Source organism: Centroberyx affinis, unplaced genomic scaffold (assembly GCF_046629955.1).
Source record: "Centroberyx affinis isolate AG114_WGS23_722 - 3 ecotype Tasmania unplaced genomic scaffold, CSIRO-AGI_Caff_v1 ptg000255l_1, whole genome shotgun sequence".
NCBI classification, from domain to species: Eukaryota; Metazoa; Chordata; class Actinopteri; order Beryciformes; family Berycidae; genus Centroberyx; species Centroberyx affinis.
The window spans coordinates 298,193-313,256 of NW_027278937.1; the positions used below are offsets into that span (position 1 = coordinate 298,193).

Consider the following 15,064-nt stretch of genomic DNA (forward strand, 5'->3'; position numbering starts at 1 on the left):
CCCCTGGCCCCTCCCCTTCAGTTCGAGAAAAACTAGAATAAAGTATAGAGAAAGTAGGCATTCTTGACTCATCCACACCCTTCAACAGAAAGCACAGAGGTAGTGGAAGAGGAGACATCTGTATGTAGAGGCCCTCTGGTGTGGACGCAGAGAAAAACATAGGAGAACCAACATTGACACCTAGTGGTGCAATTTATAAAGGCAGAATAAAAACAAAAAAATCTGTATGTTGCATCTACCAGAATGTTTATTTAAATTCATCTTAACTTCAGTTTTAGTTTATTTACAGAGGCCATGAGAGTAATTAGAGATCTAATAATGACATATAGATGATATATTGATCAAGATACATAATGTGAACATTTAAAACATAATGTGAACATTTAAATCTACAAATGTGAATTATTACATAAATTATCTGAGATTATTAATACGTATACAATATCTGCATGCAATGCACATATCAATACATACTATTGCATTACTGATTCACTTCAACCCAATTTATAGGATCATTTTAAAATACAAAAGAGAGAGAGAGAGAGAGATGTAGCATGTTGAGTAATCTTCATGATGAAATGTTGAGTATTCGTGATGGTGAAGGCTCATGTTGCAGCATAGCTCACTTCCTACTCTGTTTCTGAGCTTGACTTGAGATGGAGCAGAAGAAACACACAAAAGACATGCAAAGGGAGATAAGTCCTTGGGCATAAACAAAGCTGTCATGCTAATTCCAACCGTGATCGATGTGTAATGGGTTTTAGCACACTGCTGCCACACTGGCCCTACAGCACAAATAAGTGCTAGCATGTGTGGTGAATTTTAAAAAAGCATGTATACATCTTTTAGCACTACAAAACAATAAAACAATTAAAAAAAAATCTATAAATGTGCACAGACAAGCTAAGACACTCATGCATGGAAAAAAAAGATAAACTAACAGTGAGAAAACAACAACACACAGAGCTCTCTTGGTGATGTCTCAATCTAAGAAGTCAGGAAATTTTTCTTTGCAGTACTCAATGAAGTTAAACTCATCAACAGTGAACTTGACATCCTTCCACTTCTTAACAGTGATTCTGCCCTCTGGGGTCTCCAGGGCAAAGTTCTTGATGGCCAGATTGGGCAGCAGGGCAACCTTCTTGTACTTCATCTCAAATCCCCAATCCTGTGAATTCACATAAGAAAAACACTCAAGGCCCCAACCTAAGCACCAACATCAGCTTAATAAGGCTGTTGTCAAAGAGCCTGGAGCAGAACAGTGTCTGATTCTGTGTTTTAAAGTAATATTTGGCAGAGTCGAAGGCCCACTGTACCTTGTTGCAATTACCGTTACTACAGCTGATCACACGCCCAGGCTCCCAGTCCTCGAAACTCCTGTCTAACACCACCCGCCCACCAGTCTTGTAGTACTTTCTGAAAACAAAGACACACCAAGGTTAGAGCAGTAAGGGGGGTTTGTAAAGGCTTAGAGGTAGCTAGTTCTGGATTTTTATTGCATTATTTTTTATACCACAATGAGAACAACTCACTCAAACTCAGTGTTGACGTTGACATAGTGCGCATTGTCAATAAGTTTAATGTCACTGCCAGAGGCCACAGGCTTGAAACAGTTCCTGCACACAAGCTGGATATTGGCAGCACTGTAGCGACTCCTCTTCTCGATCTTGAGATTTTCTGCAAGCCGACTACAAATCACTGCCTGTGTTTGAAGATCTGTTATCTAGAGGGAGAGAAGAATAGGAGGTGATGGCAGAAACACTGAGCAGTGGCGGCCAGGGATGATGAAGTTGTACAGAGGAGTGTGCACCCTCACCTTTATGCGAAAGTCTTGGAGACTGATCCCTTGGACCTGATTGATGGCTTTACCAGTTAACTCCTCCAGGTATTCATTGGTGAGTTCACGACGCACCTCACGCCCCCCTGCCTGGGCAACCACTGAATACACGCTGTCCCTCGCTCGGGCACGTCCACTGGCCTGCTGCTGGGCAATCTCATTTGTAACCAGCCCATAACGCACCACCAGGTTGCATTCTGGGATGTCGAGGCCTTCTTCGGCCACACTGGTGGAGATCAGGAGGTTGAGAGTACCCTTGCGGAAATTACGGATTGTGTCTTCCTGCTCATTCTGCAAGCACCGATACATGTAAAGACACATAAAGGCACACTCATACATAATAGAAACATACTCACAGAAAGATCAACTGAACAACTGCAGTAATTAAAGATCAAGGATGAAGATTATACCACAACATACCTGAGTCATGTAATTGATGCCATTGCCAGCGCCAGTTAGGATGGCTGCCTTGATGCCGGCTTTCTGTAAGGCTCCATTGTTGGTGACCCAGTCATTTAGGCAGTGGGTGCTTTTACGGGTCCTACAGAAGAGGATTCCCTTGGAATTCGCACATGGACCAAACTGTCTCAGCAGAGTGCTTTGAAGTTGCTCCATCTTTGGGTTCTCAAAGCGAGAATCCCTTGCCAGTCTCATCAGCTCAACCTGGTTCTCTGTGTAAAGTAAGGGCAATACTTATGATCGCTTGCATAGTGAAGAGCCTGAGCTACAAAAAAAACTTCATAGGGCTAGACATAGGGATACACAACCAAAGAAAAACTCTGCACTCTTACCTTGAAAGATTCCCAGCAGGAAGAAGTCTGTTCCGTCCATGGCTGTGTTGTTCTTGGTACTATAAAAATCCTCTAGGGAGCAATAAGCATCCATCATTCGCACGGTGTCATTGATGAGCAGGGCGTCGTTGTATTGCCTGAGGTGGAGTGCACATTGTGCTAGCAATCTGTTGCTATCTGTCACCCCTGATACAGGAAATAAAAATATACAAATCATGTATGGGTGTCAACAGGTGTCAGTTTTCAAAGAGCAGCATTGCTTTCTCTAGACGTTTGCCCCACCCAGTCTCAAACTCACAAGGTTCCTCCTTGCCAGCAGAAGTGAACTCCCTTAAAAGAGCCATTACCATTAACTATGTTACAAGATCAAAACAGAAACAACTGCTTGACCCTGAATGCATTTTGAAAAACAGTATTTTTTTTCAATAGTGTTCTTACCCCGCTGCTCTAGAACCACCACATCTGCCTCATACTCCTGTGTGCCAATCTGCCTCAGTCTGAAGTCTGCAGGTAAGTCCATGAACTCATGGATCTGCTGCATCATCCACTTCAGATGATCTCTGAATGGATCCTAAGAGAAAAAATAGCTGTCTCACACATTTGTGTCCTCTTAACATCAAAATAATAAAAATATACACTGTCACAATTTTGTCTCACCTCACTTCTACTGACCACGATGTCAAACTTTTTGATGGGTCTGGGCACCTTCTCCTTCAACTCAGGGGCATAGGTTTTAGATGAAACTATGGCTGAGTCCAGGTTGGCACAAATCTGAGGGAGATAAATATGGAGATGGGAGACAGAGAGAGATGTGGGGGATCAGACACAACAGCTCATATTAGTTAAAGTTAGTGGCGAGCAAAGCCACAAGGCAAACAGGTAGACCCTGACCTCCAGTACATGCTCCACAGCCTTCTCCAGGGTTCTTGCGCCCCCTGTCCCAGGTGATGCAGTGAGGCCCAGGATCTGTGGCAATGGTCTTTCTCCTCTCAGCTTCTTCTCCACATAGCGCCTCATTATCTTGTTGTAGACAGCCTCCTTGTGGGTGTGGTGACACTCATCAATTATCAGTAGAGTGATGTCTGTAGTGAGGAAGCACGAATGCATTTAGGGGACAATCTGCATCTGTCGATTCTCTAAGTATGCTTGCCTATAGAAAGGTCTCAGTAAGAATGGAATGCACAGTGGGAAAACATATCCAACGTTGATTGACTTTGCCATCAGAAAATCATAAACAAGGGTCTAAAAGTTCACATTTACTAACCTGAGAGCTCAACATGTTTGTTCCTCTCTGTGTTGATCAGGGCGTTCTCTAATATCTGTGCTGTGCAGATGACCAGGTCTGAGTCCCTCACCACGTTGCCAAAGAAGTCCTTCTCGTCACATTCTCCGCTGACTGGCACCAGTTTGTACTTATGGCCCAGGTGAGGATCGAACTCTTTGGTGTAATGTTGGTCTACCAGATGAACCTAAAGAACACATCAGTAACACATTTATACTCAGGTAATAATAATAATAATAATAATAAACTTTATTTGTATAGCACCTTTCATTCAAGAAATGCAGCTCAAAGTGCTTTACAACAAAGAAATTACATGCATGAAAATAGACATAGAATGAGCATAACATAAGATGGAAAATAAAACCCACTGAATAATAATAAAAATAAAGTTAAGAAATAGAGTACATAGAATGCATAAAATCAAGTAAAATACAACATTTTAAAAGAAGTGCAGCAGTGCATAAGTGCGAAAATAACGCACAGAGAGACTATCTTGTAACTTTACTGGGCATTAACTTTATGGAAATCATTCTGAACTGTGTCTATACCCTTGCATATTATGTATTGTATGTACCTTGTTGACCAGTACCACCACCTTAGCGCGTGGAGTGGTCTCCAGGTGTCTTTTGGCCACGTAGACGGCAGCACGGGTCTTTCCACCTCCCGTTGGCAGCCAGATAATGATGTTCTCACCCTGGACAGCCCGCTCTACCACTTCCTCCTGGTAAGAATAGAGCCCCAAGTCTGCCATCCTGCTCTTCCCTCCTGTTTAAAAACACATCAGATTTAGAATCATTTTATTTGTCATTTGCAATAGATTTGCAACAGATTTTTTCTTGGTGACAATGCAGAAAGATATTGACAACTCAATTACTGACATAAGTACATGCTGACACAGATAGTGCCTACATTCAGTGCAGGGACATACAATGGACAGTAGACTACACATTACATATCACTTTACATACTGTATATACAGTACATTCAGCATTCTATCAAGAAGTGCATCAAGTTGCACTTCTCTGGTGAGATCAGAGTTAGTCGCAGAGACAATGACCAAGCATTCTGTCAGAGAGCATTTTTAACAAATGAGCCAAACACTGTCATCTATCAGTTGTTTTGAATTGATGTCGACCTTTTTCAACTCACCAGTCAGCTGTGACAAGAGAACCGTGTAGTGACAGCTGCTTGTCCTAGTCCACTCTGACCAGAAAATGCAGTTGCTGGGGTTTTAACTTCTGTTTTCATCGGCTGTGTAACATTAAGAAGGGAAAACGAAAGCAAAAGCCCTTTGCTCTCTGCCAGAGGAATGGCCCTACTGAGGGAGGCTCTCGAGGAACAACAGATGCAGTTCATTATACAGTGACAGAGGGAGCTGGCATTACACACATACATAAAAAAACTACAGCAATGGGTCTGTTACAGTCCTTTCAGAACGTATCTGTGGTCAATCTTATATTTGTGTCCTTCAGCTGAGGTCTTTTGCAGAGTCTGTTGAATAGGAAGAAGCAGCTGTAAGCTCTGCCTTTGAATGTTCCCCAAGTGGGCCCTACTGTTTCGTTTCTATTACGTCAGGAAATCGAAACCTACAGCACACTGATAGAGCTGATGTTGGTAATCCCCTTGGCTGTTTTCAGTGGGAACCAGTTTTACTGTGCATACTGTCCTACAGTTAGTCAGCACCTCTCTGCATTTCTGGGTGTGTTCCTGTTTTCCAATACCAATCATAACCAATGTTGCATAGATACCCTCTGGCAGTTAGATGTATAAGACAGTTTGGAAACCACCTGCAAATGAAACAACTGCTTATAAAAAACCTTTATTGTAATGAACAGTATTACAGTTACAGTAAATCGCATTTATACCATAACTAGAGACAGTAGCAGTCCTCATATAGCTGGAAGGTTCACTCAGACAGTCCTTATATAAGAGAATCTGATATGCAGCATAGGTAGATCAAGGGAGAAATATGTAATTGACAACCCTGAATAATGCAACACTGACATCACTTCAGTTATTCAAAGCTAGTCATGATTCAAGTACAAAATAAACACACACACACACACACATATAAACAAACATACACGTAAGTCAATGGAACACTCAACAAGCAGGCTCAACCAGCAGTGATCAGTCACTTCCCAAAATGTCTTAGAAATAACAAGGAACTGAAGGCATCTCAGGAAGCATTCAATCTGACACTGACCACTGGACAAAGAAAAGTGTTTGTACGGCAACAACAGTGGCCATAATTGTGAGTACAATTTGGATTGTTTGTTTTTATGAACATAAATCCTAGACTGTCCGCCATGCAACAACATCCATTACAGCTTGTGAGTATGGAGTGATTAATAAACCAGAAATCAGGTCCTTTGTACAACAACCATAACATGTATCCAAAAAAACAGCCCCGAACTACTGGGTGGACTGCTGCTCAGCTCCCACCCCCTTGTTTAAGTCGTATCAACATAAACTATTCAGAACACCTCTGATCATCACAAATATGTGGCTGTACGCTAAATGGGACTAGCTAGCAGATCTGTGGAAGTGACCTACAGTCTATCAAGACGACAAAACAATGCCAACAACTGTCATCTGCCATCATCGTTGAAAGCAAAGCTACAATGTGTCCGCAGCCTAAATGGTTTGGAATAAAACCCCGCAAGTGGAAAATGATGCTTCAATTACAGTACGCATCCTTTACTGTATAGATAAGCGTCTATTATGCTATTGTCAACATGAAACAGTGAGGTTTTCTTGAATGCAACCTTTGGGGAACTGTTTTAGTTTTGCACGCAAAGTGCTGGAAATCTTTGATGCCCAGTCCATCACTAGCAGTCCAACACTGTCTCACACTACTCAAGAGTCAATCTTTCAATGTGAAAAGCCTAATAAGGACTTCACCTCTCAGAGATACTTTATCTTTCTACCCATGAAGTTGACTGGCTTGTTCAAGTGTCTGTCAGTAACGGAAGGCAACGTGGCTTAGGTCCCAAGGTCCAGTTTTCTGTGAAAGAGCTCTAAAATATGTACATCTGTTTGTGTGATGAGTTTCGGGCATGTGAAAATTGGACTGAACAAACGTCATCAAATGTGACAAAACCAGGTCGATCATACTATACTTCATAAAACTGAAAAGTGGCAACATTTTAACTGAGACCTATCACTTTGGTACACTGAATGCAACATGTATATTAAGATTTATCGTTAACTCATTGTGAGTATTGGAAAAGAGAAAATGACAGAAAATAACTGAAAGGGGGAGGGTAATGCCATTTTGACACTTTGTAATGCTCGACCGGCCCTCTGACATTTGACAACCCCCTTCCATAATGTTTGTACAACCCCAACAATTCCCTTCTATGATTAGTCAGTCATGTACACAAACCTCCTTACATACACTTTCATTAACCCAGGTATGGAAAATAGCTAGCAGTGATTTCCTGGTGATTTGCTCCATGTTTGTGTGTGGCAACCATGAATGTCCCTCTGTAAAGAAAGCTGTATATCAGTCTGTGGCTGATTTCATTTCTCAATCAAGCCTCCATCTTTCAACTTGAAGTAGAAGAACTTCTCCAATGTGTTGGCACACTTGCAGTACTCGCTGTCTGGAGGGTTGTACTCTCGACAGTTAGTGATGATTCGCTGCAGGTCCGCGATGAAAAGCTTCTTGGTCACGTAGTATCTGTTCTTCAGCCTCTCTGTCATAGTCTTCAGGTCTGTGGGGACACAAGGGGAGGAGGAGAATAATGATGAAAGTGAAAGTGAATTCCTTATAAAATGACAGATGAATAGTTTGTGCATCATAAGACAATGACTCATGTCAGCATGTATGGTGACTGTCTCACCGATGGGGAAGCGGATGATCTCGTAGTAATCCGGAGCCTCAGATTTCTTCACTGGTTCCATGAAGGGCCAGGCGTCTGGATGAGTCTGGTGAAGAGATACAGAAGGCCTGGTTAGTCTCCCCTCTCAGCACTGCTTTGGTTTTTGTGTTTCTGTCTAATGGCAAAGAGTCACTTACCTTTATCTGGGCCAGAAGGTTCTTCAGCATGTTGTACAACAGATCAGGGTCCTTCACCTCTTTCCTACAAAACATTCAATCATTGATGCAAATGAGTCATTACATCCATGACTACACTTCCATGTGCTGTATGAGAAAAACTGATTACAACAGGTGTTGAGTAACCAATCTTTTTATACTACTTTTTTTTAAGGCTTCAGTTGAATTGTGCATTGTAATCCAATTCATACTGGAATGCAGAGTACTGCAACATTAGTTGCATTATTAGAGGTTTGCTAAACCATGTCTATAAAATAATCCCAGCCTGCGCAGCATAGCTTCAGTGTGTTGAGTAACGTGCTATGTAATAAAAACATTTTATTCTAAAATGTAAATTATTTTTTTTGACCAGACTCTATTGAAAAACACTAATCCCAGTCAATCTTGTAAGTATGCAATATTGAAACAGGAATATGAATAATTAAATTAGCAAGCACATAGGTATATATATACATATAGGTCAAATTCATGTGATAATACACTTGAACACTGATTTAAAAACTATGAATTGAGTTTACCCTTTCTCCTTGCTACTGGGTTTCCAGCCGGTCTCTCCTGAAAACAAACAAAAATTCTGAAATATTATAGACCATCCTGATTTTACAATTTTCTCTTATGTATCCATAAAGCATCCTCAAACCAAAACACTCACTAATGCCTGGGATGCTCTCCACGGGGATCTGTCTAACCCCCTCTTTGAAGCATGTCAGACCTGGGTAAACCTTCCTGATCTGGCTCTGCTTCCTCTCAATCAGCTTCTTTATGATCTGATATGACATTGAAAGATATATTTGATGTTAAAAATACAGGGATTCACAACAGACAACTGGTCTTTGCTTTAATGAGAACGTCCCACAGCCTCCCATACCTCCTTCTGTCTCTTGATGATGTGAGAGAGCTCGGTGTAGGGGATTCTGGGGTTCAGCTCACACTCCATGAGGGTCGCTCCCTCGTAGTCTTTGATGTAACCAAGGTAACGACTCTTCGGCACTTTGATGTCTTTGGAAAAGCCCTGCGAGGAAATGGCAAATTACAGAAAGGACAAGACAGCAGGATAGAGGGGGAGAGGACAAAATGTACAGGTCGCGCCTGCAGTACCTGCTTCTTGAAGTAGCCGATGGCGTACTCGTCAGCGTAGGTGAGAAAATAGAGGATGTTGTGTTTGATGTGGTACTCCTTCAGGTGGTTCATCAGGTGCGTTCCATAGCCCTTATATTAAAAAGACCAGAGACGTGACAATTGGACACATGATCCTGACAACTTAGTACATGCATGTTTATACTATTCTGATTTTTCCAAACCCAAGAGAAAGGTAGAGAGCAGAGCGCCTTCAACATTTTTTGGAAGAGTGCACATGATGTCGACTGTATTTTTTTTTTTTGCTGACCAATCACAATGAAGAAGAGGCGCGGTTTCATGGTATGAATGCAGCTGACAGTTTATGACAAGAACAGAGGTAGAAAAATTGGTAGTAGTTGTTGGTATAATCATAAAGAGTCAGTATGGAGTACATTGGCTGCGTTGTGGGAGTTGGGAGTGGGCAAGCAACTCGGAGTGGTACCTCACTACTGTTTGCCGACAGTGGCAGCTTATAGTTGCTATAGATAGTTGTGCAACCTGCTTTTCATTATCAGTAAAAAAAATGCAGTTGAAGGAGCACTTTTCTACAAAAAGCAGAATAGTGTGAACACATTCTCAGTCTATTCAGACCAGCTCGACTCTTACGGGTATAAATAAAAGGTGGTTATGTACCTTAACTTGCTCGTTGGATGTGACGGCACAGAAGACAATCTCCGTGAAGCCCTGAGTGGGAAACATCCTAAAACAGATGCCTCCGATGACGCGTCCATCTTTGATAAGGGCTAGGGTCTTGTGCTTCCTGTGAAAGTTGAAGAATTCAAGAACTCAGAAAGGGCAGTGATGCAGCATCTGATAACCATGTGGTATGAAAAACCTACTTACGGGTCAAACACCAGTCGTGTGATGTATTCTTTGGGCATGCGAGGTAACTGATGAGAGAAGACGTTCTGCAGGCCGACCAGCCACATCAGGATCTTCTTGTTGGACTTCTGGGAAAGTGAGTTTCCAATGACGTGGAACTCTATGATGCCCCGCCTCTCCTCCAACCTGGCAGTCTCGTCACGGGCAGCGTTTGGTGTCAGTAGGTTGGTCTAGCAAAGTAAATAAATAAATGACAAACTGTCAGTACAGATTTAAATGTTTGACAAAATCATGTATCTCCTTTTACCTCATAAACATCCCAATCTAACCAAATGAGCGGAGATGAAATGACTACAGTGTGCTCACCTCTGGTCCCAGCATAGCAGCGGGGTCAGTGATAGTCATCATGACCTCGTTGACCAGCTCCATGGGAATGTCTCCCATCACTCGGATCCGCTTGGCATCTTCCAGGGTCAGCGCCTCCGGAAGTTTACGCTTCTCTCCTGAACGGGACAGCGAGACTCGTGAGGCTTTATTTTTAAGCAATAAGCCACAAGAGGCCGTGCTTGAGTATATTTTAGAACATTCAAGAGGTGGTTTTAGGCATCAGCTGTTGGTTTATTGGTTTGGTTATTGGTTTATAGCTTTTATAAAACAGGAAACAATTCACACTGTGTTCAATAAATCGTTTTGTTTTAATCTACTGATAATTAAATAATAATAATTGAATGTCCTTGAACAAAAGCTAAACAACATGGTTGCTAAGTGACATAATTAGTAGTATGAGTGGTGATTTCCAGTTAGCACATTAACATTTGAAACTTATGCAGTCACAGATGTGCGTTTACTGGGTATTTTACAATGTTATACAATATCCTATAATCATTTAATGACAAGAGACATTTGTGAGGCCCCAATGCACCTAGTCAGGCTCTAGTAGCAAGGTATTGGAACATGAAAGACCCGTCCCAGGGCCCACAGACCTGTGATGGGCTCTGCCCCGCCTGTGTCCATGCTGCCCAGTGAGGAGCCGCTGCTCATTCCCTTGGAGAGGGAGGGGGAGCCAGACACTGCAGCAGGACTGATCACTGCAACGGAGAGATGAACAGACAACAGTTAAAAAATTACAAACATCTATTCATAAAACAGCCAGTGCTTGAAACACTACATACACCATTTTAAATTTTTTTAAAAATTCTAGACTTAAGTGTGTTTGAACCTCTTTGTGCAAATTTTGGGACAGTTCAGGTAGAGAGACGGCACAGACTATAGCGTAGTATGAGAGAAATAAAGGGATAACTTGACATTCATTAGTTTGAAATGTTGCAGCATTTCTTTGAATTTTTCTTGTAGTTTGTATCCAGCTTTAGAATAGCTGTATTTGAATTGAGAACAGTTTAGCGCTGACGTTATGTTTAAATTCCTGTGGTCATGTGACCTGATCAATGATTCAAGAACAGTACTTATTATTTATAGCAGTTTTATGAATACAGCCCAAAGAACAGTGGTTTTCAGCAGAAGCACAAAATATATGCATATTATTATCCTGTATTACGGTCTTGGTCCCATCCCGTAGGATAGGTGTCAGTTAAATGGCCACAACACTGCATGTCCCCCTCACCTGTTTGGTGTCCCAGCTGTGTGCCGTCTGAAGCAGGCATGGTGAAGTCAGCCTCCCAGATGGGTGAATTCTCCCCATAGATTTCCTCCTCCAGCATGGACAAGAACCTGGAAGACATATATCTACATTTAAGACAAACCGAAACAAGCCTCCAATAGATCCAAGGACTCATCAGTATGGCACAACATGCAGGGTTGATACAGACAGGCAGAGGAGAACAAAACAACACGGTGAACACAAAGGGAGAGGAGCGAAATCTTAAGCAGTCATGAATAAACCCTACTCCATGAACAAGAAAAACGTGTGAAATGACTGAATATTACTTTCACCAAATAACGTTATCGATCTGGAGGCATTGCTGACTGAAATTACAAGTCATTACCAGTATAATCAATATAGACCTGTCGCCAATTTATGCAGATTGTGGTTTTTAGTCTAAAGCCTGTATTGCATGTAGCAAATAATATATAGGCTAGTCAACCAGATAAAGACGGTGTCCAAGTATCCATTCCTAGAAATAATAAGGACTGTACTTTTGTTAATATGCATCTACAATCCTAGTCTTTTATGTATTAATTTTAGCTTCGATAGCAGAGCATGAGATTACATGAGCGACAGTATAAAGGTCTATTTGTTTCCGCCATGCAGCCCATTGTAGTTGTTATCCTGCTTTACGGCTTGTTTTCCATCTCTCAAAACGTAAAGATTATTTGAGATTCAAGCTATTATTCATAATCACGCATTAACAGTCAGGGACATAATGAAAGGGACCCACATTTGTGCGAAAGGTGATCATTTCTCCGTGAACTTACACCGATTGATCACTGAACATTGTATGATCATGCGCACTAATGCGAATGCACACTAACCTAGTGCAATACACTGAAAAGGGATGTTGCACTGCTTCTAAATATTTCTGTTTCCTTTCAAGAGTGGTTGCACTTACTTGGGGAAGTGTGTGAGGATGAGTGTGCGTTTCTCTGGTAGCAGTTTATCCTTCTCTACTCTGAACTTCTCCAGGAGCTGGCGTCGGGTCACAGTGAAGATGGACTTGAGCAAGCTACGGCCGAACACCTGAGTGGTTTCATAGCGCGGGAGGCTGTCATTGCTCTGGGGGACATGGCAGTAGCACAGCCACCTGGGAATCACAAGGCAAAATACTGCCGTTGTCTAGACTGATAACAGCAAAACCAGCACAGAATTCCAACAAGTAAAAGCATGCAAAGGCCGATATATTGACAAGAATTACTGTAGAGATAAAGCAAAGCATTGCTCTTGTGTTACTGCTTCCTTCAAAAATTAAATAAGAACACGCGCGCACACACACACACCTAGTGTAGTCCACTTTGTATGCGGTGCCATCATCTTTCTGGGAGCGCTGGCGATATTGTGTCGGTGTCTCCAGCTTCCAATAATTCAGGCACAAGAGGAACATCTTTGAAAGCTCAAACATGGTCTGCCTCTCCTTAGGTGCCAGGTGGCTGAACTTATACTGAACAAAATTCAAAACCCCCTTTGGAAGAAAGGAAAAACAAAGTCATCAAACAACAACTACAAGATATATATCCTTCCAAATACATCCTTGGTCCTGTTTCAGTTACAGCTATACTTCAGGATAGGAGCTGAAGATGTAAATGATTTCACTTTCGTCCATGTTCACCTGCTCAATGTTGGGCTTTTCAAAGGGCGGACTTCCAAGAGATCCCTCCACGATTGGCTGGCTCATCTGCAGGATGCATTTCCTGAGCAGCTAAGTGAAAGAAGAGAGAATTGAGGGAGAACGTTAATGTGAGATTGGTAAGTTTTGTGATGATGTATGTTTAACTTTGCTAAATGAATACAATACGTATGTGTGCATGGTTGCATTTGAGGCATTCCGCCTACAGTCTTACCAGTGACATATAATGACACAAGGATATTGATACACACATTTTCTGCTGTGGGGATTGAACCTCTGACCGTATTTAAATAAATCAGACTACCTATTAGAAGACAGTGTCATACTTTACACCAATCTGAGATATACTTTGGTTACCTTGAAGAGGTAGAAGTAGACCTGCTTGGTGTCCGTGTCCTCCTCTTTGTGGACGGACATGAAGAGGTTCTCCACATCCACCACCATCCCCAACAGCCTGTTTATCTCTTCCTCAGACACATTCTCCAGGTGAGACACATGGTCAGCTATACAGGCAGCATCAACAAAAATATGCACAAGTCAAAACAATGCACTGTTTCTCTGCAGCTACGTGCAGGTGAGGTGTCAGAACAACTTTGGGCATCAACAAGTCACAGACAGATAGATTTGTCTGTCAATACATGAAAGGCTGAATGCTGGATGAGATGTGGAGGTGGTTAGTTTGTACCTAGAGCATGTCCACAGCTGCGACAGGACTCGCTCAGGCTGGCTGCTTGCTGTTGCAGGTCCATACGAGTGGCTGTTGGTGGATTTGGGTTTTTCCATCCATTGCACTTGCATGTGTCACTGGCCTGAGAACAGGCAGAATATGTATGGTATTAAATAAAGCGACACAAACATTTTAAGTAGCTGTCTGTTGACATTCTATCCAAGCCAATGAATGGCTAAACAACTAGTTAGCTGATCATAAGTGCATATTTACAGATTTAATGACATGTATAGTAGCCTAGGGATAATCTAGCTAGCTACAAAAGTTAACGTTAGCTTATAAGGCTTTTCTGTTGATGTTTTTGTTTTATTGTGTCCTGGGTGTGCTAACATTAGCTACCCCGCACACACTAATGCTAATACTGCCCTAATAGTGCTTTGTTGTGGTGAACTTTAGCTAGCTAACGCTAAGCTAGCTACCTTGCATGCGGAGAATACGCCAAGTTTCTCAAGCTTTTTCGCCCGTGGGAAAGCCCGGACTTGGGCTTTCTTCTGGCTTGCACGCTGTTGCTGGCTCAGTCCCGGTCTGGCCGGATCGCTATTCCCTGACCCAGAGCCTGTGGCGGCAGTGTTGGACCCAGCTGACCCACTAGACTGGGCTTGGAGAAGCCGGGGTTGCAAGGCCTGTGCCGCCGGGTCCGACATATCCACGCTGCGGCAGACTCTTCCTCTGCTCCCGTTCGGCTCTTAAGCTGCCTTCAAGTGCTGTCGGAAATATTGGAATCAAGGAGGGCACAACAATGTTTACAAGTGGTAAATACGACTGGGGAAATCTGAATTTTCTATTGTAGCGACTTGCTGACATTAGACGTTTAGGGGATAGAGAGCACGGAAGCCGTGCCCACAACTGATGGTAAAACTGGTGAATAAAATAACTGTGACTGGACTGTATTCAATGCTTGATGCGCTTTCTCTTCTCTTCATTTTACATCTGCAGCACAAAGTTGCTCTGTTCCAAATTATTTTACATAAGACAACAACCAGCAAAAAATATCTTGTGTTAGGTCTACACGGTCCGACCAAAAGTACTTGAATGCCCCGAGAAGTTGCATTTAACTTTGAGCTTAATGGTAAGAGTTTACGCAGAGCACTTGAAAGCAGCATTGCTGTCCACGCCTCGTCTCC

General features: G+C 42.3%; 2 protein-coding genes across 3 annotated transcripts; both read right to left on the minus strand.

Annotated features, from left to right (window-relative positions):
• Window positions 1–265: 265 nt before the first annotated feature.
• On the minus strand, window positions 266–5,194 carry dhx58 (DEXH (Asp-Glu-X-His) box polypeptide 58). Its single transcript, XM_071545411.1, has 12 exons — window positions 5,060–5,194; window positions 4,485–4,675; window positions 3,893–4,097; window positions 3,520–3,710; window positions 3,286–3,399; window positions 3,067–3,199; window positions 2,629–2,814; window positions 2,258–2,508; window positions 1,817–2,128; window positions 1,533–1,723; window positions 1,317–1,416; window positions 266–1,168 (listed from the first exon to the last, which is right to left on the minus strand). Exons 2-12 carry the CDS (start codon window positions 4,659–4,661, stop codon window positions 983–985), a joined length of 2,046 nt encoding a protein of 681 aa, XP_071401512.1. The 5' UTR covers window positions 4,662–4,675; window positions 5,060–5,194; the 3' UTR covers window positions 266–982.
• Window positions 5,195–5,713: 519 nt separating this feature from the next.
• On the minus strand, window positions 5,714–14,601 carry kat2a (K(lysine) acetyltransferase 2A). Of its 2 annotated transcripts, none has more exons than XM_071545652.1 (18): window positions 14,360–14,601; window positions 13,899–14,022; window positions 13,571–13,716; window positions 13,196–13,285; window positions 12,867–13,048; window positions 12,482–12,673; window positions 11,536–11,642; window positions 10,898–11,002; window positions 10,281–10,417; window positions 9,936–10,144; window positions 9,726–9,852; window positions 9,072–9,182; window positions 8,842–8,985; window positions 8,626–8,740; window positions 8,492–8,528; window positions 7,935–7,998; window positions 7,759–7,843; window positions 5,714–7,629 (listed from the first exon to the last, which is right to left on the minus strand). In XM_071545652.1, exons 1-18 carry the CDS (start codon window positions 14,582–14,584, stop codon window positions 7,436–7,438), a joined length of 2,394 nt encoding a protein of 797 aa, XP_071401753.1. In that variant the 5' UTR covers window positions 14,585–14,601; the 3' UTR covers window positions 5,714–7,435. The 2 variants fall into 2 exon arrangements, with proteins under 2 accessions (XP_071401753.1, XP_071401761.1); XM_071545660.1 differs by having other exon boundaries at window positions 8,830–8,985.
• Window positions 14,602–15,064: the final 463 nt, after the last annotated feature.

Bases quoted from the DNA above. Each gene is read 5' to 3' on its own strand.
- dhx58 (XM_071545411.1), bottom strand. From the start codon at position 4,661: ATGGCAGACTTGGGGCTCTATTCTTACCAGGAGGAAGTGGTAGAGCGG. The intron at 4,098-4,484 runs GTACATACAATA...TGTGTTCTTTAG, and splicing joins TGGTGGTACTGGTCAACAAG to GTTCATCTGGTAGACCAACA. The intron at 3,200-3,285 runs GTGAGACAAAAT...TTTTTCTCTTAG, and splicing joins TCGTGGTCAGTAGAAGTGAG to GATCCATTCAGAGATCATCT.
- kat2a (XM_071545660.1), bottom strand. From the start codon at position 14,584: ATGTCGGACCCGGCGGCACAGGCCTTGCAACCCCGGCTTCTCCAAGCC. The intron at 9,183-9,725 runs GTACATAACCAC...TTTTAATATAAG, and splicing joins CATCCAACGAGCAAGTTAAG to GGCTATGGAACGCACCTGAT. The intron at 7,844-7,934 runs GTAAGTGACTCT...TCTCTTCACCAG, and splicing joins ACCTTCTGGCCCAGATAAAG to ACTCATCCAGACGCCTGGCC.